Consider the following 26,601-nt stretch of genomic DNA (forward strand, 5'->3'; position numbering starts at 1 on the left):
CATAGAACTCACACGTAGCTTGTGGCGTACTGTCAATACTCTAACAAATAAAAGATATTAATATGAACCATAGACAATTTTCTACTTTTTATTCAGTAAATATCAGTAACAGCCTGTTAATGTCCCACCGGGCTAAGGCCTCCTCTCCCGTTTGAGGAGGTTTTTTATTAATTTGACATATTCCTAACAAGTACAAATATAATATGTATCTAAAAGATATAAGCATCAAAATGGCATATCAACCATTCATGATCAGGCTCGAACATCGATTGTCAAATTTGATTGAGTCATTCATTTTTTAATTTTTGAAACCAGATCTGCAAAAACATCATCTTTTTCAAATGACTAATCCGCGTACCACCTACCTAACCTCAGAAAGATACCTAGCTTAAGATATTACCAATACTATTAAATATGAATAATATTATTGAACTCAAACTTTAAATAAATCTCAAATTATCTAATTATTATTTAATTTCAATCTTATGTAACAACTAGATATTGTAATAATAAATGATGTCGTTTAGTTATCGCTCAAATGATAACGACGTCACTGTACTGTGTCTTTATAAATCATTGAGTCAAAAGGATCTTACGAACGTCATTGATACAGAAAATTTTATATTCGCCCCTTTTAAGAAGTACACCTGTATCCCGAGACGTATAAAAAGCGTCCTTGGGACTATTGTTGATTCGAGGGTTTGCGCGCCAAGTGGCTGCCAAAATCGGCGCACGCGGCGATGCGCGGGAAACGAAGCGTCAGTCGTATGAAGTCGGCAAGCGCGCGCGCACGCCACCGCGTTTTAGGTTAGAATTGGCGCGGTTTCGCTGGCCAGGTGCACTCGCCGCCCCCGCTCGCACGCCGCGCTCCGTCTCTCTCTCGCTACCTGACAGCTGTTTTCTCTCGGGAGATTATTAGTCAGATGTTTCTGTGAACCAGTCGGTGCTCACCTGACGCGATACTATGGCAGCGGGCGGACGTACACCCAAGCAACGGAGGTTCGAGATGTCTACTAGTATGGCTCTAAGAACTGCAAATACGCCTAGAAGGAGACGGGGTAGCTGCAAGTGTTTGTTCGGAGCCCCGGATAGAGATGAAACTAGGCGTCTCATGGCGGAACAGTATGCTAGAGATAGAAAAAGATTCATCCGAAGATTCAACTTCGACGTCGAAACGGAATGCTCTTATAAGGGCAGCAAATTGGACTCGCCTGTTAAGTTTTGTGAACAAGATAAGGAAAATGGAAGTCCTAGGACGGGGGCAGAGGCGTTAGCGTGTGTTGAAAACACTGATCTCCGTATGCTAGGGTCGCCTTCGAGACGCAGTGCTGGTAGCTCGCCAAGAACCCCGTCGAAGACTCCTAGAACTCCGAAGACTCCTCGTGCATCGAGAACTCCGAGGACCCCGCGTACTCCAGCGTCTAGAAGACAATTGCAAATGACAGGTACTAAAATAGCATTTACGTATTATATTTAGAATAAGTGTGATTATTTTTTATTTGAAATTCTTACTTTGTTCATTCAATTAAACTACGTAACCTATCAATAATTAATATTGTAACTATTAATAAACTACTTACGCTTCTATATGCAGTGTTTACTACAAACTCTTAATATTTTTTTTGTTTAGAACTGCCGATATAACTGACTTAATATCTCTTAATGTTATTAACTAATACTATAAAGTGCAAATAGAAAAAACCCGGATAAAATATAAGGCAGATGGACGTTCCCGCGCTTCGGTTCATTAGTATTCGAGGCGTATCCGTATATCTTTGAGCTGATCGGCCTATTGTCAGCTTATGGGGGGGTCACATTAGGTTAAACATGCTTGCCGTAACTTGTTTGATTTGATAAACCAATATCGATCTATAATATTTTTCAATTACTCGTAACACGTATATGACTTTTTATATCATTAGCATTAGTCACTTTGCCTATATTGTAATGTTAAGAAATAATTTTTAAATAATAAAGTGAACGAATTGTCAGGGTCAAAGATTCGACTCCGAGTCAACTAAGCGTTAAGCGACAGGGGAAACTTTACGCTTAGCTGAATGTGAACAGAAAGAAACAATTACGTAAATAGATTTTTTTTAAAGTTATAACATTATCTAAATTAAATTTTTAATTTTGATATTGAAATAATTGTATTACCAATAAATTATCATGAAAATATATGTTAATAATTGTGTGAATTAATTTTATATATATTTACTTGGTCTGGGCATGTCGAAGCACGTCTGGGTTGGTAGCACCTGGTATTGTTGTGTTCCGGTTTTAAGGATGTGTAAGCCAGTGTAACAAGAGACATAAGATACATTTTAGTTCCCAAGGCTGGTGGCGAATTGGCTTTGTAAGGAATGGTTAATATTTCTCACGGCGTCTACCACTCAGGCGACCTATTAATAATAATAATTATATAAAGAGAAAATATCTATGGGATTAACTAATGTCATATTACATAACGTTTATCATCTCATAATCATGTATAATTAATATATATTTTTTAATTATTATTCGTATGTTACCAACAACCATTGATGTATGTTCAGCATAATATATTTTTACATTGTATCAAAAGTAGTACATAACACGGATATCATGAGTGAGGTTCAATGATCTAAGAGAGATATGCATCTGTGGCTAGCATTTAAATAAATCTAAGGACTTGGTTACCTGCTGTTTGCGCGAGTGCAATGGAAGGCGTGTAAACTCTGCGCAAATAAATGATAATAATCTGTTTTGTTTATGTTCGTGATGATTTTCATTGCTGTTCCGATTAAATCTACAACCAAAAATATTCAATATATATATATATATATTGTAATGCGAATATTAAAAACTAATCAAGATTTACGACTGTTTATCAGCCACGTGTAAGCTGTAGCGTTTTTTTGTCGTCTAGATTATTTTTAAATTTTAATATTTTATCTTATTTTTGTTATAGTAATGATCTATGTTCTAAATATTCTAAAAATACTACACAGTATATATGGAATGAATACATAATTGACTTTACAGGAAGGAAGTCCCTTCCTAATTTCTATTAGTATATTTAAATACATTTGTATATTTGATATTCAATCCGTGACCATCCAAATCCGACTCATGGTTAAGGGTCATCGCTCCGTTACGTCATTTTAGTCGACACCATTACATTTTTTGTTCCACCTTCTAATTTCCAACTTCTCTTACGGCCGTACAATTTTTTCATCGCTTACCGCTTTAATTACTTGTTTAGAGAACATATTTCTACTTGAAGGACCGCATTTAAAACTGTTTAATGTCGAGTGCGGCTTCATTGCTCGTCATGACGAAAAACTCCCATAGATCAAAGAGGCTATCATTACTCGAGTTTAATGACAGAACAGATTCCTCACAAGTTATGGCTTCGGTTAATGAACTCGTTCCTATCAGATTCACAGGTCGATTTCGATTAGTTTTGTATGATAAAGTAATTGATGTCGGATATATACGCTTATGAGCCACGATGTGACCGTGAAAGTACTTGTAGAATATTAGCAATCTTAATTAAAAAAATTTGAAAATCGTATACTACAAAAAATAATATCCTATTTTGTAAATGGAAGGCATTATAAATTATCTCTTTTTTCGCTATATTTCCACAAAAAACTCAGTAATATATCATTGTGATGGTGTTTTCAATGTGTTGTTGTTTTGTTCATAGACTGAACACAGAGGAGATAGCATTTTAAATTTCTTCGCCCCGTTTCCTATTTCCAATGCAGCGTAAATAATGTTATATAATAGGCTATTCAGAGCTTTGAGAGTGATTTGAGAGCGTGCATCGAGGTCGTTGTACCGCGCCGAGACGAATGCGGCATCTCCGTTCTTGTATCTTAGGTCTAGCTTAGAGCTGTCTATACCGAGCTATAGATAACTTAGTGCTTGAATATTTCTAGCAGGTTTTTATTACGTCTTTAAATTTATATTTAAAATAAATCATAAGATTGAAACATTAATCTCCCAGACAGCATCACATCTTAGCGTTGCTTGAAATAAAATTAATTACGCGATTTATAATAAAAGTGGAAAAAAACTTATTAATAATAACCATGACTTATTGCCTTTCAGTGATTTTTTCTTTGAGCAGTAGGAAGGATTATTTTTGTCCAAATAATTAGAATTAAGAATGATATGAGACAGCTTTCTCTTACATACTATTATCATAATTTATTTTGAGAGCTCGTGAAATTGCTCTTTTGTATCGCGTGATATGTGTATATTTTTTTTTTTTACAAATATAAGTTTAAATCTCACCTAGTAGTAACAAGATCGTATTGTGTCGATGAGAGATTCCGCAATTTATTACGTGACTGCGATATAGCAAAAACGTGTGAGAAGTTTGTATCATTTTGAAATATTTGTAAAATATAAAATTATATCGAAATCTTTTGCAGTCAATTTATATTTTTTTTTTTTTGGTGAACATTACGGTTTATTTAATATCTTCGTATGTCCAGTGATTATTTCGTAATGACAATCTAGAAATATGATTTATTACGACATTTAAAGTAAAAACTATTTGGTCATACATTATTTGTCCATAATATTGCATTGCAACTCAGGAACTTAGAAAGTCGGGGCATGAACTAGCTTATAATATTTTATAAAATGATTATTTAGACATCTAAACAGACTATGACTGAGTTTTTTTTTATTTTAGAATCAGGTGCATAAATACGTAAATTAGTAACAAATAAAATTTGATTGTGTAGCATGTAATTTATAAATATGGCGTTTTTTAAAGGTTCAGCGACCGATTGTAATAATTCTAATAAACAGCGCTAATAATAAATAATTATGGAGCGAGTTGTTTTTTTAGCGTTCGTAAATTATTTCGACCTTTTATTTTCTATATATTTTTATACATTTTTGATACAAAACTCGAATAAAATATTCATCGATGCAAATGATGCGCTTTTTTTTAATTTTACGAATGTATAAAATTTGAATAAATACTTTATGTAATTAATCAGGCAGTATAATTTTTTCCTTTGCGTTTTGAAGATATTATGTATATATGTGGTGATGAGAATAGTATTATTGTTAAACATATTTTAAAAATATTGAAATATTTGTTACCATATCAAAATAAGATCAGTTTAACATTTTGTGTTATCATTTTCTTTTATAACCTACATTCCGATAAAATCTAGACAACAAGACGTCGAACATTAGAGTGACCAAATATCTCATGAAAAATATTATCATCTCATTGATAACCAGTTTTATTTTCTATTATTATTCGTCTACATCTTCAATAAATATTTTATGCGCTTTTTATTTGAGTTAAACGGAATCCAGAATGCCCAACAAGTATTGATTATTTATATATTTGTATATCTCAAGACATATACATCAATCAATATACATCGTATATTAAAATTTATTATCAATTCTTATTTTTAAAATGAGAGTATAGTATGCCAATGTTTTGAACATTTGATCGTAACTTTTTAATACCGAACAATAATAATTGTCCTAACTAAAATAGTAATTTACAGTCAACCTAAGTGCCAAATGTTGAATATCCAATGGATGCAATACAAAGTTAATATTTGAGACGATAAGGATAGTAGGTTACATTCCGATGGAGGCAAATAAAGGTTTGGCCACTTGACACCGATCACCTTGCTGAAATAGTACATGTTGATTAAGTTTTTGTACGTACAATATTTTTTTTTTTGGAATTTCTAAATACATATTTTTATCTCCGTAATCCGTAACAGCCTGTGAATGTCCCACTGCTGGGCTAAAGGCCTCCTCTCCTCTTTTTGAGGAGAAGGTTTGGAGCTTATTCCACCACGCTGCTCCAATGCGGGTTGGTAGAATTCACATGTGGCAGAATTTCAGTGAAATTAGACACATGCAGGTTTCCTCACGATGTTTTCCTTCACCGTAAAGCACGAGATGAATTATAATCACAAATTAAGCACATGAAAATTCAGTGGTGCTTGCCCGGGTTTGAACCCACGATCATCGGTTAAGATTCACGCGTTCTTACCACAGGGCCATCTTGGCTATATTTTTATCTGTGGTTTGATATATATTTAATCTGTGAGGTGTTTTTGATATCATATTTATTATAAAGATAGAAACGTTTACTTTAAAATTAAACTGAAATATGCAATATAGGAATGTTAATAGTTAAGTAACAACATTGCCCCACGGTTGTGCAAAAGCATACCCTTCCCCTTTAGGACAATACTTAAAAAGGATGCTGGATCTAAAGTTGTACTATTTATAATCTGTAATTCCTTGTCAATTCTTCTGGACTCTACTACCACTTACCATCAGGTGGAGTAGAGTTATTTGCCATCCCGGGGCATATAAAAAAAAAAAAAAAACTTCCCTTGAAAGGTATCATGTTTCTAAGATATATATATATATATATATATATATATATATATATATATATATATATATTTTAATATTTGGAGGATAATGTTTTTTTTTTTGAAATAAATACTTATTGTATTAAATCTGAAGGATTTGTTTATATACGCGCTAAACTCTGGAAGTATTTAACGGCTTTAATGAAAACTTTTTTCTTTTCATTCTCACTGTCTATATCTTTTTGTATGTAATTATAAATATAAAATAATCGTAAAATAAAAGAAACGAAAAAATACCTTAACACTTAATGTAAAACCAAAACGGAATTTCTTCATTTATTCTTAAAATCACCTACAGAAATGACAATTGTCAAACAAAGGTATACATACAATAATATACATATTAATTAACACATGACAATTGTATTCCTCTTTATAGGTTACTAGTTAGTTATTAGATAGTAGGAGTGGGGGGGGAATGTGTTAGGTAACCTATGTGCTTTTCTGTATCTTTCTAAACGTGTTTGCAAAGTTTTATGATGATCGCTTAAGTAGTTAAGGAAAGTGAAAGTGTAATTTTACTCGTGGCTTTGTGCAAGCTAGTCTGGGTAGTTTCCACCCACTCATCGGATTTTTACCGCAAAACAGCAATACTTGGTATTGTTGTGTTCCGGTTTGAAGGGTGAGAGAGCCAGTGTAATTAAATGCACAGGACACATGTTAGTTCCCAAGGTAAGTGGCGCGTTGGCGATCTAAGCGATGGTTAACATTTATTTTTCAATGCCAATGTCTATGGGCGTTGGTCACTTATGACCAGGTGGCCGATATGCTCGTCCGCCTACCTATACCAAAAAAAAAACAAACATTCATTTATAATATAAGTAAGGACTACAACATGCATTAATCCATAAAATTAAATACTGAAAAATAATGTTTAGCGTGTGATTAAAAAATTCTGTCTTCTTCGTTCGAATGTCAAATCAATAATGAAATAAAGAGCGAAATAACTTTTTAACCGAACAGCCAAAGCTAAACAACGTTTATAAGTAAAAAATTATCTATATTTAAAATAGCTAATATTTCGACTGGTACTTTTATAAGGTCAATAATCCCTGAAGTCTAAACCCAATGAAATAGACATAGACAGACGGACAGACGGTCACTTCCTTGTATTGTTCTATTGTGTACTTGAGTTCGTGTTCCCTTTATACATTTATAACCTACTGATATGTGGCGTTTAATTATTATTTTTTAATAATCTATTTTAGTATTGAAAATCCTAACCTTCTCATTAACCCAGCAGTGGTTCATGTTTTCCTTGTATTTGTATCTTCACAAGCGTGTTGCCCATACATTTGGTGTATTTATTAATGTAATTTTATTGTGCTTGCATGCTTATTACCAGGCAGCATCACAAGCGAACTTTCCAGGATTAAAAACTTGTGACGTCATAGAGTCCAGATGACTTCTTCGTTGACTCGGAATTTGTGCTACTTGACTTCCTTGAAGGGTTGTTAGTTGTTTCGTGTCCTTAGTATTCGGCCAGTCTTAGCACAAACCGGTCAATTCTAATAGACATTATTAGGTAACTCAGGATTTCTTTGGTAGTCGCCATTTGCTGGATACGAACTTCCAGTGTCCCCAACGCGTCTCCTCTGTCGTTTTGTATAAAAAACTAAGCAATAGGATATTTACACGATGTAACATACAAGTAAGTAACTTTACTAGTAATTCCCTAAATTTCATTTGCATGGACAAAGTTTTTCCATCAATTGCATTAAAAAAATCGTTATTCATACTCATCTTGGGACAAATTATATTGTAAATTCTAAAGTACGCTGTTACGCGCACTTCAAATTTTAAATGCAACGGTACGGAACCGACTTTAAATTTAAAAAAAAAACATTTAAATTATGTTGTGACGTCATCCGGAACGACCACGGGCCGTGACGGTAGGGAAACCGTCGTGGTCTATGGTAGAATATAAAATGAACGTATTTCGTATAATTTTTGAATGTTTAATGTACCTTTTTTAAAAACTTCAACATTTTGGTTTCAATACACAATATATGTGAATTATATAGTATTTTGGACACTTTATTTTTAACTGTATATGTGAAAGAATAAATAACTTATTTTTGAAAGAATAATATATTTTTATTTCAATACTCATGCAAATTATTTTTTAATCAAGACAGCAAGGATGCTAACACTAACTGATCATTTGACATCTCTTTAATGGCGTGCCTCCCTCCCCCTGGGTTAAAGAGGATTGACCTTTCAATTCGACTTTTTTTCAAAACACGTTTTGGCAACTCTGTTGCACACAGCGTATAGAATTGTAATGTATTCTAAATTTAAATTTCGACGTCAGATGTAGATGATAAGTATCAAATTATTTAAAAACCATTAGCAAAGTACCGGAAAAGATATTATATATAATCTGTAGAAATTCTCCGAAAAATTTCATTATACCATCAGCAGATGGAATAAAATTTGAAATATTCCAATTTTGAAAATATGTTCACGCGATAGCTTCGACAGTATTATATTAACATTAAAAACAAAACCCTATCGAACGAATAATAAAGTCGAAATTAGCGCGGATAAAAATTTATACAAAGAGTTTCATTATGATACGCAGAATAATGTAGTAGCATTGTCAGCCATTTTGTTTCATCTGACAGCCCGCTATTCATTACGTTCTGTGGACTGATAAGTTACGTGTCATGCCTTTTAAAGGAAGCAATGAAATGCTGATTATCAACTTAATAAATATAATCTGAAAGATTGAAGTATTGCAATTGGCGATTCACGTGTGGAACTTTAGATATGAAAACTACATTTCGCATTCATTGAAATAGATGCCTTGTTTTTTTTAATACATATATTCATTTATGTTCAAAGTTTATTTAAAGAGGAATATAATTCGAATATCTATTGAGTTCTTAATTAAATAACATATTAGGTTTTAATTAAGAAAAGGGGATATACATAAGATATACCACACATAAATCATATTATTTAATTAAGTACGTAATAAACATCTATTTTCGCAATTGTCATTTCATAATAGGGAGGTTTGACTTTGACAAAATTCGATTTATTATTATTTCGCAAATGACATAAATTGTGCAAATATTTAGCAACCTTTTTCACTCGAGTGTGCATAATGCAATACGCACGGACCGGTGAATGACCTCCCGTGCCCTGATAACGTCTGCTTTTGGCTTATCCGATAAACGAACTCATAGTGTAATTTTATGTCCATAGTTTTCTGTGTGTGCTATAATATAAGGCACTGATTTGATAAAGAAAATGATAGCTATTTTTTTTTTTAAATATTATTATTTATGTTATAGTTACCTGCAACTTATCTTTTCTTATGTACTTTATAAGAAAATCAATATTTTTTTCATTAATAATTTTTATACCGGGGTTTGACTTTTTTTAATGCCATTTTGAAAAGTGACAAAGGACGTACATATAATCATGTGTGTAAATTTAACGTCTGACATATCGTCAAGCGACTGCGTAAATACAATACGGTACATGCCTCGAAAAAGAAATTTAATTTAACATGTTTCATTATTTACTTTATTACCCACCTAAGTACTTACAGTTGTTCTACTAAGGAGTTTTATTAACGATTTCATTGGCCACTCATTTCATTAACAAAAAAATTTGTGAAGTAAATTATACTTCAAAATTCATATACAGTAATTAATAATAAATATCTGGATCGTTTAGATATTTATGCAGTTAATTGTTTATCGTGTTTTATGCAAAATACATTATCTATTTAGAATGTATAATATATTTATGCAAATTAAGTGTTTATTTTAATAATTACGCAATCTACTGAATATTTTTACTATGCTGATATTTAATATACAATTAAATTATAAAAATAGGAACTACTAATAAAAAAAAAGTCATTAGAAAATCGGTAAGATCCTTAAACATAAATAAAATGTTTTACAATATGGCGCATTATTATGTTTTGTTTGACATTGACATATCATAATTGTATTCGAATTTTAAATGTCTTGTTAGAAATAGATTTTAATGTTAAGGCTGTTTACACATACATTCAAATAGTACAATTATTACGGATCTCATACTTGTGCCTATCTGTTTATATTAACGCGATTCTAATACAAAAGACACACGTATGTTCTTATAATAAAATTCATTATAAATTAATTTCAAAGCTTTTATTTGCTATCCATTTTGGAATTTAGTATACTTGATTGTATTTCACCAGCATCAAAACGTCAGCTAAAGCAGTATTTGATTCAGACATTGAGTTGAACTGATTTGAAATTTCGTGTCGAATTTTTAGGTGCTCAATTTGTGTTTAAAATTCATCTCGTGCATAACATCGTGAGGAAAACTATATGTGTCAAATATCACGTGTAAATTCTTTCATAGGAGAGCAGGAGGAGACGCCTAAATTTGGGGGTATTTAAATTTACGTACAGATGAAGTAAAATCAAAGCTTGTAATAAGACAGAATAGACATAAAATAATATGAAAATGTTATAATTTAGACAGACGAAGTCGTATCGACTTGATAGTATTTATTTATAGTGCACGACACGTACATACAGAGCCGCTAATCGTACATTTATATGTATATATGTTGGCTATTGACATTCTTTTAAAATAACAAGTTCTTCAACCCATAACGGTAAATTCAGGCTGTGTTGATAAACAAATGTTTAATATTTCGCCTTTACTATTAAGAATATATAGTCTGTGATTAATTATTAAAAAAATAAATTCTAATTTTAAATTTATGAATTCATATAGCATATCGTATGGTATAATAAAATTTAATATGTATAATTTTTTTTATATAATAATGTTATAGTTATTTTATTATATGACAACTAAGATTTACATATATAGATATGAAAAGTTTTTCAAAGTAAAATTCTGATACAATAGTATAAATCAGTCGTTTTGTCCATCTGATTATGTACATAAAGTAAGTTATCATTAACTTTTAATCAACTATTGAAGAATATCAGTTATAATGAACACCTATGTGAAGGCCGAGGTGGGCCAGTGGCTAGAACAAGTGAATCTTAAACGAAGATTGCGAGTTCTAATCCAGACAAGCACAACTGTATTGTCAACTACAAAAAACGTAAGGATGCACATGCAGGTTATGTGTCGGATGTGGAAATTTGTTATGTGTCCTCAAATAGGATATTAGCCTAGTTTGTCTACATACGTGGAAACCGAAAACAGTTATCATTTATATATATTCTTATTCTACTCTTTTTTAATAAGCAAAGAAGGTGGTAATCTTTTTAAAAAAATATTCAGAAAAAAATATGTTTACTGTCCGAAAATCATTATTAAGTTAGGTATGTCTAAAAACAGTTTTATCTCATTATGGAACGTGCAAAAGGTTGCTGAGTAATACTGAAAAAAAATAAAATAAGGCGAGAGTGTAAATTATATTTTATCGTTTCTGTTTAAATATAAAACCTCTTTACAATCATTGTTAGTAACACAACATATTTCTTAAACATAATAATCTTAAGGAACTAGTTACATACTTCAGTTTATGAACGTACCAGTTTCTGCCTGCGGCTTCCCGTGTGTGAGGGCAGGTGTTAGGTGGCCTATGTCATTTTTTGTACCCTTGCTACCGTGTATGTAAAGTTTCATTATGATCGGTAGAGTAGTTAAGACGTGAAAGAATATAAGTTAAGATTTTATTTACTTGAAATGTTGAAGTCGTACATTTTGCAAATGGGCGGTTACCACTTACCATCAGGTGGCCCACTTAACAGATTACCAACTTATATGAAAAAAGATCCTCTGCTTCGTAGCTGAAGCCAGTCACGTGATCAGCGATACAATCAATAGAGGCGTGTTAATAAAAGTATTCTAACATGCATATCCCAATATAGCATGACCAGCAGCAATCTGAAGGCCCTCATTAAATTACAGTCGTAATTCACGAAATGATTTGTGGTTAACATCGCTTAAGGCACTTCTCGGAAGGCGAGTGAACCTTTACTTCGAAGAATCTAACGACTTACTCTAAATTAAATGTAATGTAATACCCGAATTGAATACAGATTAAATAAAAAACTTTTTTTATTTTTTTTTATTCACTATAATTAAGTTTATCGTTGAAGGCTGATGTTTAAAAGGTTGTAACTTGTAAGCATTTCGGAACAGTATCATGCTAAATTAAATGTATGTTTTTTTATTATTTATAATAAAAGAAAGATAATTTTAGGACATATAAATATTAATTACAATCCGAAATTTCTCCTTAGAGCTAGTAACACCACTCAGCTCGATGGAATGGTGTATACATATGCAGTAGATTTTTATCCGACCCAGTTCTCTTTACGATACTTTTAATGCTGTAAACGCGATTATGAGCAAGTATAATAAGATTTGAATCCACATTCATCATTCGCACTGCGAAACTGAGGAATGCTTTGCCCGAGTCCGTATTTCCTGATAATGATAACGTTGGTGTCTTTAAATCCAGAGTGAACAGGTTTCTTTTAGGCAAGCGTGATACATCTTAGACCGTGTCGATGCTTAAGATCAGGCAAGTCAACGGTCAAACAATTGCCTATTAAGTGTAAAAAAAAAGAAGTGAAAACCACTTGAACGTGGATTTGAACTATTCAGGTCCGCGTGTTACATCCATTCTTCTATGTCGTTCGGGAGGGATCGTGACTATATACGATTTGTCTCCATTCACTTATGTCCTGCACCGGTTCAATAGATCGTTGTAGAGTTTCTCCAGTTTCCTCTTCAATGCTTTTACACCATCGTGTTGGAATTTGGCCCCTGGGCGCTTCCCCTGCAACTGTCCCACGATCAAATGCTTCTCGAGCATATGTGAACGCATTGTATGTCCAAAGAAGTTTAGTTGACGTTTTCGGTATATAGAGGTAAGTCGATTGTTGATGTGGAGCACTTGTAAAATCGATTCATTTGTCCTCATGGCTGTCCATGATATTTTTAACATTCGCCTCCAGTACCACATCTCATCTCATCGCTAGGCTATCTATACCCATACAAAAATGGGTTTCTGATTACAAAAGTACCTAAACACTAAAATAACCAGCTAATATCGAGAGGTCTTATTTCTGTTTCGGAAAATTACTTAAAACAACTGCCATGCTTCCCTAATACCAGTCTGTATACAGGTCCCACTGCTTCTATGAAACATGGAACTTTTTGCAGTTTCCTCAACAAAGAATATTAATATACATAAGTATTATAAGCAACACATAATTTGTCTAATTTATTGACTGTACTACAAAATATAGACTGCCAAAAATAGACAAAGAATACTAAAGGTACTAAATAAATGAATTAAAGAATATCATATCATGTCTTGGGACATCTTTCACACACGGCCATCTGATCCCAAATTAAGCTTGTACAAAGCTGGTGCTATGGAAACCAGACAACTGATATACTACTTTTTCTTTTGTAAATACATACTTATATACTTATGACATGTTCATGCACACAAATATTTTAAATTTCTACAGTTAAAAGAAAGTCTAGCTTACACGTTTATACTTTTTTATCATTTCTATAAACTAGTCAATAGGAATTAAATTCAAAATGTATAAAACAAAACAATATTTTTATTATTCTAAGCGACGAATTCTATCATTAAGTATCTGTTATTATTAAAAATTACCCTATTTATTTTTTATTAAAAATCTTGTTAGAAAGATTCGATAACATCTTGCTTTTCTTTTTTTTTCAAATGCTTACAAGAAATTAAATTAAGTCCATTCCCATGCACAGATAATAACAAATATGTAGAGCGGACCGAATTCAATTTCGAAATTCAAATAAAAGCATCGGTAAATCACATTGTGCCTTTAAAAAAAACCTTATTTCTACCAACAATGTTACCGCGTAACTCAGGTAGCGGGGCTCAATAAAATACCTTCATGTATCTTAATATTTTTTTCTTCGCTTTTTTACGCCATCTCAGACACCGGGACTTGGAACAGGTTACTTGCCGTCTCGCTCTAACCAGGTTAGATAGTTTATTTGTTCCTTTAATCAAATAGACCTTGTAATTGTTTTCTTCGAGTTCGCAGTTTAACTATAATACAGTATATAATGCTGAGGTATTATAAATACACTATTGTGCATTTATTTACATACACAAAAGTAATTTTTAATTTGACCGAGTTAAACTACACTTAAACTTTATATTACTATTGGCAACATTCATTATTTACTCTATAATCAATTGACATCGGCTATTATCATTTCGTGGAACTATAGTTTTAATTCTGGCAGATCATTGGTATACCAGGATATGACCGCGTACTATAAAATAGAACATTATTTGCAAAATCCATCTAAAAGTTAAGTTGTTCTTATATGCTTTTACCTAAGCGTAAATTAAAAAAAAAAGGAACCCAACAGCCAATAACAAAGAAACAATCCGGTATAGACCAAAATGTAACATATAAAACCTTCTTTCGATACGTGTTAAAAAAAAAAAACGAACAAAACATTCCATGTCATATGTATGTAGCTTATTATAAAAGGCATGTATTATGTAAATGCATTGTTACAAGCATTCACTCAACGTACCCACGATGGATCACATAACAACAATACGTGTAAATCAAAGACGCGTTGATTTCGATAAGATAAACATAAAACCAGCGGCGAATCAAAGTGGGAAATAATCAAAGCTCACGCATCCTTACATTACAAAAGTTACAATTTTGCACGTTTACATATTTTTATATGTTTGATAGAAAAATTATCCTTAAGAACTTGTATTAAGAGCTGTGTATGAAATGTGTTGAGATAATTTCGTTCGATGTTATCGGATAGGAAAATTGCAATAGTATGCCAGTGTTGCCATGTCGTTAAAGTAAATACTGATTTATTTACAGTTGTCAAGTGTAAATTCCTTATGTGGTGTATCTTTCAAATTTACTTTCACAATCGTTATCATGTTTTGTACTTTTAAAAGGATAAAAGATTGTCTTTTCAAAATTTATATACTTAATACATATTCATTCATTTACAGTTTAGTTTAGTTATAATAGAAAGTTTTTATATAAAATATACTTTTTTTGAATTATAAATATAAGACAGTAATATACATAAAAAAATGCATCAAATAAAAATGTTCTAGTTCTTGATAGTTTCGCATATATTATGGTTCACACATGCAAATTACAAGCCGAGGTGGCCCAGTGGTTAGAACACGGTAATCTTAACCGAGGAATGGGGATTCAAACCCCAAGCACCTCTGAATATTAATTTTTTGAATTTGTACTTATAATTCATCTCATACTCAGTGGTTAAGGAAAAGATCGTGAGGAAATCTGCATATGCTATGATTTTGCCTTCGTATGTCTTTCAGGACAAATCAATAATAATCTTGTTACATTTCATGTATACATGATTGGTGTCCCATTATTCTATCCTTGCGGAGCCGAAATAAAATTGAGTTTATAAGAAATTTCAATCCCTTAATATTTTCAAATTTATTTACTGATCGCTAAAAATATAATGTCAAATACATAAGCAATTAATTGACGAAGATAGTGATCAAAGTTGTAAAATTTTACGAGTTTTTATTGACATTTATTATTATTTATAAGGTTATAAAGATAAAAATTACGATTTCTTATTGATGTTAAATACGAGGTATGCATATCATGCAAGAAATATCCAAATATTTTTACTAATTAGGTATTAAAAAATTAATATTCGTACATTTGATTATTTAACGAATAAAATGCATCGTTCTTCTGTCTGATTAATTTAAAATTTTAAGCTCAAATAAAATTCGGAAATTATATTTGTGCTTTATTTTTAAAAATGTCATATACTCAAATTAAGAGTAAAACATTTTTTTTTATATTTAGAATGTGAACATTCCGTTCGTTTTTTTCTATATTTAATTTTTTTTAATTTTTTTTTTTTTTTTCAGATTACTGGACGTTAAGAAAACATGCGGATTCAGCGTCGAGTGACAAAGAAAACTAATTTAAATTAAGAATAAAAAATATTGATATATGACATATCATGTTCTAAATTATTAGAGAGAACCAATTTATAAAATATTTAATATAATAAGTCTAGTGTAGGTTGTTATTGATTTCAAACAAAATGCATCAATACACATTAATTAGTTTGCTTGTCGTTTATTCTATCAAATATAAGTAATTAAATAAATATTCATCGTATTTATAAAATAATTTGTAATAAATCAGAAGTAATAACTTATGAATTGTGCAGTAATGCTTAAAATGGTTTCTATAGTAAAAATATTAGGCATAAAAATTAAAAAAATAATGACATTTGTAGTTTAAGAGGCTAAAATGTATTTTGGAATATGGAAAATTATCAAGGATTTTTTTTATTCAATTATGTAATTAATATTATAATTTACATTAACAAAAAATGTATACAAGATTTATGATATGTCCATTAGAACTAGAACAATAATTAAGTTCCCTTTATGTAGAATCTAGTCTGTGATCTCTGCAATAATATTTTTTTTAACTTTGCGTAAAACTTGAATAGGTATAAGATATCATAAACCTATATAAACATATTAAAGCTTCCTAATAATTTCTTAGTTGTAAGTTATTTTAGTTTTTTTTTTTTTATAAATCAATTGACACAGATACAATTATTTATGTTATCTGTGGTCACAACTTAATGTAATAAATCCGAATGAAATTGAACTTTCGTTTCTTTTTTTGTTATTATAATTTTCATTTAATATATTTTATGAATATAGTACATACTATGAAATAATCCACCGTAATAATGCCGTAGGCAATTATAAACCACCGAATATTTAAACTTAAATAAAAAATTGCTCTTAGCAAATCTTGTATTTTGCAGGGTTACCACACGATGAAGTTATAATAGCAATATGATGGCAACATTAAAAAATAGAACGATTTCATCTTGAGGTTTTATAACGTGGCCTGTGCTCTGTCAGTTTAATAATATATTATCCTAAAATAACTTAATGTGTGAGGCCAAATCTTAATTGAATTAAGTATAATAAATAACACTTTATACGGAAAAAGTAAATGTTGTAATACGCTTTTTAAGAATAATAAATAACTAATAATTATTATTTGTTTGTTTAATTACCTACCTAAATATACTTTTTATAATACTTTTTAGATTGTACGATACAATTATTGATATACCTAACACTATGATTTATCTTTGATAAAACTTGTATTTGTATATGTTCTTAAATATAAAAATAATGAATTAAGAAAAAAAGATTGATTTTAAAGTCAACAACACTTGTACAGTAGATATTTTTTAAGATTTATAATGAATATAAAATACAAATACCGTTCTCCTTTGTCATGGTTTGAATGTAAAAAAAGTAAAACTTAGCGGGAACGCGTGACTCACGAAGTTAAGAGGATTCCGTTCCCAATGATTCATAACTTAGAGTTACTCTATATAAATTCCAAAATTTTCAGCCTTAGCATTATACAAATAATAAATAAAAGATGTGTATTCCGTTATTATATATTTATATTTTTATATTATAGTTTCAGATTAAAGTTAATAACTATTATTTACTAGCATCTACTCGCATTTAAAAGTAAATTAGTAAATAATTTTATGAATTCATATTATACTTCAAATTTCTACGTAGGTTAGTTTATAATAAACGAAAAAAATTGATCGTTAATATTTCAGTTTAAACGCCTACTTAAAACTTCCTAGCAATCCTGCATACCATCTCAAGATTATACTTTGAATGAACATTGTTAAGGCGCTTTGTATGTTCATTATATCAATTGGTAATCCGAAATAATCAAATATTAAGAAAATATTTTAATAAATATAATTTTATTATGCACTAATGTTATTAAAATAAAATCTTAAGTTTTGCTAGGATTCTCAATCTATCAATTCAATAATAAAATAACCTTTATTAATTTCAAATAGTATTACGCCATTTTGTTCTTATCCTAATAAGTTAAGTATTAATTACTTTGTCAAGCATGTAGTTTAATTAATAAAAGAAAATACTACTATAGCTTTATAATGGAGAATTTATAAGTAAATAGTATTTTTTCTGTATTATTGCCACTTATACTTTGGCGCCTATTTATCAAGCTTTAGCAAAGAATTGGATGATGTATAAGTTTCAAAAAAGTTAAAGGCGTTAAAAGTCTAATTTAACAATTATTATTTTATACTGTTTGTATATCAAATAGTTTAGTTATATTATCATATATAAATTGTGAAAGTTTATTAAATGAAACGATAATAAAATATTAATATTGTTTTATTGTTTTCAACTTAACAACAAAACCGTTGAATATCTCGATAAATTATTGTGACTTGTGACGTATTTTTAGGCACCCCGTTCAGCGTCATCTTCTACGTGAACGAAGATTCTTCGCCAGTTGAATTACTTCCACACCTGAAAATGTAAAAAAAAATTAGACATAATTTAAACTGGCATAAGCGTTTTTGTTACTAAAAGTTTGAAACAACCATGATTAAAAAAATATAATTAAAAACATTAAACTCCTTAGCCATAAACAAAAAACAACGTAAAAGAATATAAATAAAAATAGATTACCTTTCATTTTCATTCAGTAAAGACTAGATATATTTCCGCTTTTAATTGCGCACGTTAAATTCTGTTCTGTTGCAAGGCGTGCCTTGTCGGGAATGAGAACGCTTTAGATCCCGGACAGCTTTTATAGAGGAGGTAATGCGCAAATTCTACGCGCATCAATCAATAGGCCCCCACGTGTTGGTTCCAATTGCTACCAAGGTTTGCGACACACGTCTGGGATATCAAATCGTAATTATATCGAGTGTTGTATTTGTCGCTTATGAGATATATAAATATTAAGATGTTTCCTTTCTTTATTATTGATATTATTAGTCCTTGCTTATAGCCTTGTGATTATAATGAAACAATGTATTTTATTTAATCATATTCTAGTTAACCTAAACAAATTATTTGACGAGTGATTGTTAAACAACGCTGTGTCTTCTTCTTTCAAATGTCACATCAATAATGATAGAAAGAGAGAAATCAGTGTTCGACTAAACAGTCGCTAAGGAACCATTATATGTACGTTTTAGAAATATAAATACGGAAAAAGGGGAAGACTTCTAAAGATATTACGGTAATTAGTTTCCATTCAATTAGCCAAAGATATTTTTTACATGTACACCATGTAATTATATCGTATTATTAGCATTTTTGTTTGATATATTAAAGTGGAACCTTATTTTTTTCATTATTTATAATAGACCGCTTTATGGCAAGTGGTCACCGCCGCCCATAGACATTGCTAAAAAATATAAAGCATTCCTTACAATTTCAATGCGCCACCAACCTTGGCAATTAGATGTTATTATTATTTTTTTATAGAATAGGAAGGTGGACGAGTATATGGGACACCTAATGGTAAGTGGTCACCAACGCCCATAGACATTGGCATTGTAAGAAATGTCAACCATCGCTTACATCACCAATGCGCCACCAACCTTGGGAACTAAGATGTTATGTCCCTTGTGCCTGTAATTACACTGGCTCACTCATCCTTCAAACCGGAAAACAACAATACCAAGTACTGCTGTTTTGCGGTAGAATATCTGATGAGTGGGTGGTACCTACCCAGACGAGCTTGCACAAAGCTTTACCACCAGTGCCAGATTGTATGTCCCTGGTGTAGTTACACTAGGTCACTCGCCCTTCAAACTAGAACACAACAATACTAAGTATAGCTGTTTGTCCCACCATCATATATTCTGCCGACCTACCCAGCCGGATTTGCACATAATCCTACCATCAAGTATCACAATATTTTTATTACATTTTACATGACTCCTATAGCTATGTTATATATGTATAAACTTAAATAAAAATCTATTTATTACTTCATGGTTATTAGGTACTAAATTGTTCAATTAGAAAAACATCTAACCAATAGTCTAGTAATCATAATTAACCAAGGCCTTGTAACAATTATTATTCAATTCAAAAATTTAATGAATATTCTTAACTATTTCAATTTGAATATTGAATATCGAGACCCAATGGTAGGAACGCGTGAATCTCCGATGATCGCGGGTTATTGCACATGTAAGCACCATTTAAAGTGCTTTGTGTTTATGATTCATCTCGTGCTTGGCGATGAACGAACACACAGGAAACCTGCATGCAACGACCGAGATTGGAGCAGCGTGGTGGAATAAGCTCCAAACCTTTTTAAAAGGGAGAGGCGATAGCCCAGCAGTGGGAAATAAACAAGCTGTTACTTTTACTTTAAATATTGCACATGTAATAATATTTTCTTTTGTCCTTCATTCAATGTACTTCTTATACCTGTATGGCTATTCTGTAACAAACACGAGAATCACGGCAGGAATCGGACGTAAAACGAGGAAAAGTGATATGCGACATTGACCATTATAATTATAATATTTTAAGAACACGCGCATCAAAATAGTATATCACCATAAGTCGGTTGTCAACGTTTCACAGGTAAGTAGTGAAGTGAGTTCTTGCATAATCGCACTGCTGATTTTATTATTATGTACCAATATATTTTGCTTATCTACATCTTACAAATTAGAATGGTAATGATATAAAATATTATTTTATCTGTGACAGAACAAAAACGCTTGTCTCTTACGTCTGGAAAAACAGTTTGAACCAATATTTGTGATACAGGTCCAATGTATTTCGTCGAGGGGAGGTCATTCTGGAGAGGGAGCTACTCAAGCCTTAATTAATTAATATGAACTATGGCTGACACGTTTAAGACCCCGCCTGAGAAAAAATATAAATAAACTTAGACTAATTTATAAAACTACGTAAAATCATTGTTAACCTAAAATATAAGTAAATTGATTTATGATGCCGATTATATAATAATTTTTTGGATAAAAAAGATTGATTAAAATAAATTATATCTAATAATAAAAGAGGTCCGAATTGTTCTGTAAAAAAAAACGGGTTCTGAGTTTTTTCGAAGAAAAATCTGGCTATGGCGTATCGTTTTATTCGGCCTCATAAAAATTTTACCTTAGTTTATTCATCTTGGATTAAAAAACACAAAAGTATAAGTAGTTTCATTACATTATCTTTGAAGTCGCTGAAGTATTAGTGAACCTCATTATTAAATTAAATTCGTAAAAATTACGTAAGTATTAATTATTTCTTCTAAAAACAACTGAAGTCATAAATACTGTAGTCCTAAGTCCCAAAAAACAATTGAATTTTTAAAAATGAAATAAAAAGTTAAATTGAATCTAACGAACAGCATGCAATTGCTATTGTTTTTTTTTATGTTTAAAAAAACGGGATCAGCGAACGTGACAATCGTTAAACGAGATACACAGATAAACAAAATATTTTAAATTGAATAAGTAATAATAATAATGCTTAGAATAAATATCAAATAAATACAATAATAATTTTATTTTTTTCTCAATCCTTTCGTTGGAATATTTCTGAATACTGCATTTAAATCAAACTTTCTGGTTAACAAAGAGTCTCGTGTATCACCCGTGCCAGCTCACAATAAGATTTAGCAAAAAGTTTAACAATTGCCCAATTAGGAGTTATTTCAAAAGCATTTATATGCAAAATGTATAAAATTGACACTTAAGAACCACGACATCGCATGCCCCATTGTTGACGGATTTAATTATTTATTCAAGCCCATATTTTAATACCTTATTTTTCTTATCTGGTTATTGGACGTGGTACAAAAAAGTATATATATTTATTTATTGTAGGCGTGTGTTTATTTAAATGATATTCCAGGTATTTGGTAAAAGAAAAAAATATTGTCAACAGTCGACGTTATACAGCTTAAACAAAAACTGAACATTTTATAAATGGTGAAAGGTGCAAGTTTATATGTTGCCACGTTATATTACACTTCAAAATTAATAACGATTAAACGAAATATAATGAAAAATAACGAGCTATTTAAAACTAATTATCTTACAAAAAATTACGCGTGGTCTATATACTATCAATTACTGGCACAGCGCTTAATAATATATATATTGCTGGGCAGGTATTCTTTAGATGTTTAGTAGTTAATTTCACCATGCTTTTAAATTAGGTGAATGTACAATATATATGTGACAATATTTACCTAAGTATTTTTTAACAAATTAAGGATTTGAAACCGGGCTCAAGTTCAATATATTCGATTCACAAGGTTGGACCGTTTTACCTGATAAACTGTAATTGCTTGATATCCAAATATTACCTTTATTTAATTTAAATAATATTTCGTTACCATAAATGTATGATATAATTTAAATAAATATTTTGTTTTATAAATAGCTTCATATTACTTTCTTATTTTTTATGTCGAATATATGCATTAGTCTACAAAAGCTATTTCATGTTTTTTCCTTCAAAAACGATATTAAATTATAAGATGTAAAACCGCTTGTCACAATATGTATAATTTTAAAGATGAAATTATTTTTTTAAATTCTTTTCATCTGCACAAAAACCTTTAATTAAGTATTATCAAACATGGGGTTAGATGTATGAATGATGAGCGCATGCGCGGCAGAACGTTTTTGATTGGCTATTGTTTGCTGCAGCTTGTCAGTGCATCTGTTGTATTGTGTACATCTTAAATGTTATTTTAATAAATATTTTCGACTTAATATGGACGAATTTTTCAGACACTTTATACTATGTATAACAAGGCATTTATGTATAATGTTATTTGTATATTTAATTCATTAACTGATTTCGCATTCCTACTGCATTTTTGTCCTTGGCGTATCTTCCTATTGTTTTGATTAAGTTTTATAGTTTCTAAGCTTTATATTAGTTTTAGCTGTCCCACCCTACCTTCGTATGGGTAAAATGACAATTATAGATAGAATTTGCGTAAAATCCGTTCTTAGTGAGCGAATGCGTCGCGAAAGTAGTAACTGTGCTAAATTTCAAATTAATCGGATTGAAGCTCAAGTCAGTCAGTGGTAAAAAGTAGTAAATGGTCTAATGGTTTATCATTATATCTTATATTAGTTTTTTGTTATAGATTTGGGTAGAGGTTTGACACCAAAAAAATATTCTTTAAGTGTTTTTTAATTCTACTCGTGTTTTTTTTTGATCCAAGAAAAAAAAAATTATACGTCATCCCACAAACGATTTAGTAATGCTATGTAGTGGGAACACAACAAGTTCGTTTGGTTTCTTTATTAAAAACAATTTGTATAATAAATAATTGAAACTAAATTTTTGGTGGCAGTATTGTAATGAAAAGTGCTAATACCTGAACTAATTGCTTGCCGCTGTTATTCCTTAATTTAAATGTAAATCTTAGATAGGATTTTCTGTTTATAATTCTATATTAATATATATTGTAAGCAATATCTCAGCCAAATAATATATAAAGGAAAAGAAATCAAATATAGACAGTGAGCGTTCACCCTCTCTGGCAAAAAGCCAGTAGGAGGACATCGAGAGTTTCATCTTTACCCGGATATATTCTAACTGGGAAACTATTTTGTCGCGTCAATACTGACCTGTAAATCCAGGATCATACTTGACCCAGTAACTGTCAATAAAATATTTACCTTAGTAATTATTAGTAACTTCAATCTGATAACAGATGGCGCTACATACATTGTTTTAAGTTTTGCTTCTCAATACGAGATGTCTCTAATATGCCTTGATTATTACCCTTCGTATACGTACGCATAATGCACTCGAAATATAAATTATTATATATACAAGATAAATTAATAAAGTTAAAGTGTCAATAGCAATATAGTGCAATGACTTACAGGCCGTCTAGCGGTGTAAAAATCGTAGGTTCGATACTTAACCAAAGGTCTATTGTCATCCCCAATCCTTACACGCTTTTTTCCTTTAAGTTTTACGCTTAATTGTAGGGATTAATAAGAAAATTAGCAATTCCATTCTTAGAAAAAAAAAACGTTAATTTTTTTACATAGTATATATTATTTATGTAATTATTTTGAAATTCTTATTTTAAATCTTTAATTATTACCTTGATAACTATTCCAGAAAGCAATCAACGGCAGTTAACAAATGGATATATCACCTCATTTGTAAACCACAAATTCGAAGCCACGAACGGACATCCGGGCATCCTTTCCAAAATGAAAACATACTAATTTGCAGCGTCGCGTATAAATTATTCGCATCGCCAACCAGGAGATAAGCATTCGTGCATAGAACGTCCTATTCAAATTAAGAATATAATATATATTAATGTTATATTAATGTAATCAATAGTAAAGATTGATAGTTACCAATTTTAATTAAATCTAATTAAAACACGAATAAATTAAGTGCACATGTATAAGTACAAAAGGTATATCTTATTGATAACGTTTCGAAATAAAATTCGTTATATTTATTTGAGATATTTTGCCTAAAGTAGTTTCATTTCAAGATATACACAAAGCTTACAATAAATGAAAAGCTCTAGGAGACTAGCTAGCTAGTAGTAAAAATTGCTTACACTCCCATGCCTCGGGAAGCACGTAAACCGTGGCTCCGTATGATTTCCAGACTCTGAACTGCTACTGAGAAATTATTGATAGAACTCTTTTTTTTTAGTCTGACTTGAGGCTTTTACCCTGTATCTAGACGAACAAGTTATTATATATAAACAAGAACGAATATTGTATAAGTTATTATTATAAGCCTTTAGTTATAATTTGTTTTTAAACCTTTATCCCTCAAGGTGTAAGGAGGTTCGTTATGGCCATAAATTTTAACCCCAAACGTCTTGGTAAGGCACGATCCAGGTGGGTAACTAATTGGAAAAAAAAAGTAATTTTGTACAACCCTTGTGTCTTCCGTATAAAGGCAACTTATCATAGAGTTAAGAAAATTATATTTTAATTGATTAAGCTTTTCTTCGAAATAAGGTAAGTATTTTATTTATTTATAAATAACTAGATTAAACCAGTTTTAACTGTATGATAAATCATTAAATCTTTTCACTGAAAATAGGAATGCAACAGAGATATTATTAACATTTCGTTCATTTTCTAATTAGTTCATTATAATAATTATAAATATCCCAATTCTCTTTCATAGATTGTTATTGCGTATAAAAGCTACTTGTGATATATTTTTATTACTCGTCAGTTCTATTTATTCATAGCTCTTTATGATATGGCTAACTACCAGTAAAATATGCACCTGGGTGGGGTGTGACGTCATTGTCTTAGATGCAAGATAAAGATATTATGGTCAATTTTATGCGCAGCCCCGGTACGTTACCGGGTAATTTTATTAATTACAATTCACCCCACCCCTTACTTTGTTCGGGCATATGCAAGTTTCTTAGAAGATTGGACTACCTTAACTACTAGGTATTTTTGATCCAGCTGATTTTCACAGAAACTTTTTCTTTTATCTTTTGTGTAAGAGAGATAGAGGCACATAATATACTTTTTAAATACAATAAGTTATAGATTCATTATGAGCGTGGAGGTAGGATAGATGACTTTTCATTCTATCGCTAGATTTCCTTTTTTTTTTTTGAATAAACGCGAATTTTCAATTAGCAATCTGTAACGCTTTTCACACAAGACTTTGTTCATATTAGCGCAGTAATTGTAGGCTTAAAGCCTCAAACGACACTACCAAAAACTATAAATAAGGAAAATAGAAGTAAATATTTCAGTTTTGCTTTGTCTTTCTCCAGACGTGTCTAATTGTTTAACTGAAACTTCAAAATATAAAAAAACCTTATTAACTTTTAGATAAATCAGTTTAATCTAAACAAACAGACTTAAATTCGATTGATCAAACCGCATGTCATCAGGGTCTTTTAACATATATATTATCTGTGGCTTGTTCATGTCCATCTGCCACGCCACCTGGCGGGTGCTGAATTAATTAGGACAATATTGAGCGGGCACGCGTTATTTAAATGCTATGTCAACATTCAACAGTAATATTAAAGCTAATATAACTATTAGTGTTATGGAGCTTATAATTTTAAAAATAGAAATATTTGTTGAAACTGTTTAGCTTACTTAGCCCAGGCTGAGTCTAGCGGTGCAGAGAGGCAATAGTGCCAGCGTCTTGGGTACAATGCAACAGGACAATCTTTTAGACGGCGTGTTTTTGCTATAAATTTGTAATGTGTATTTTGTTTTTTTTTTTAATTTTAATTTTGTACATTATAAAAATGTCTGTACATTT

General features: G+C 30.8%; 1 protein-coding gene and 1 long non-coding RNA gene across 2 annotated transcripts; one reads left to right on the forward strand and one right to left on the reverse strand.

Moving 5' to 3' along the window:
* Nucleotides 1-778: 778 nt before the first annotated feature.
* LOC126776912 (uncharacterized) lies at nt 779-17,466 on the forward strand. Its single transcript, XM_050499777.1, has 2 exons — nt 779-1,445; nt 16,342-17,466. The coding sequence occupies exons 1-2, from the start codon at nt 965-967 to the stop codon at nt 16,395-16,397; spliced, it is 537 nt and encodes a 178-aa protein (XP_050355734.1). The 5' UTR covers nt 779-964; the 3' UTR covers nt 16,398-17,466.
* Nucleotides 17,467-18,671: 1,205 nt separating this feature from the next.
* On the reverse strand, nt 18,672-19,035 carry LOC126776952 (uncharacterized). The gene is made up of 2 exons (XR_007670000.1): nt 18,988-19,035; nt 18,672-18,825 (listed from the first exon to the last, which is right to left on the reverse strand). It is a non-coding gene; the product is annotated as an uncharacterized LOC126776952 (long non-coding RNA).
* Nucleotides 19,036-26,601: the final 7,566 nt, after the last annotated feature.

The sequence above is a fragment of the Nymphalis io genome, chromosome 21, assembly GCF_905147045.1.
Source record: "Nymphalis io chromosome 21, ilAglIoxx1.1, whole genome shotgun sequence".
Classification (NCBI taxonomy): domain Eukaryota; kingdom Metazoa; phylum Arthropoda; class Insecta; order Lepidoptera; family Nymphalidae; genus Nymphalis; species Nymphalis io.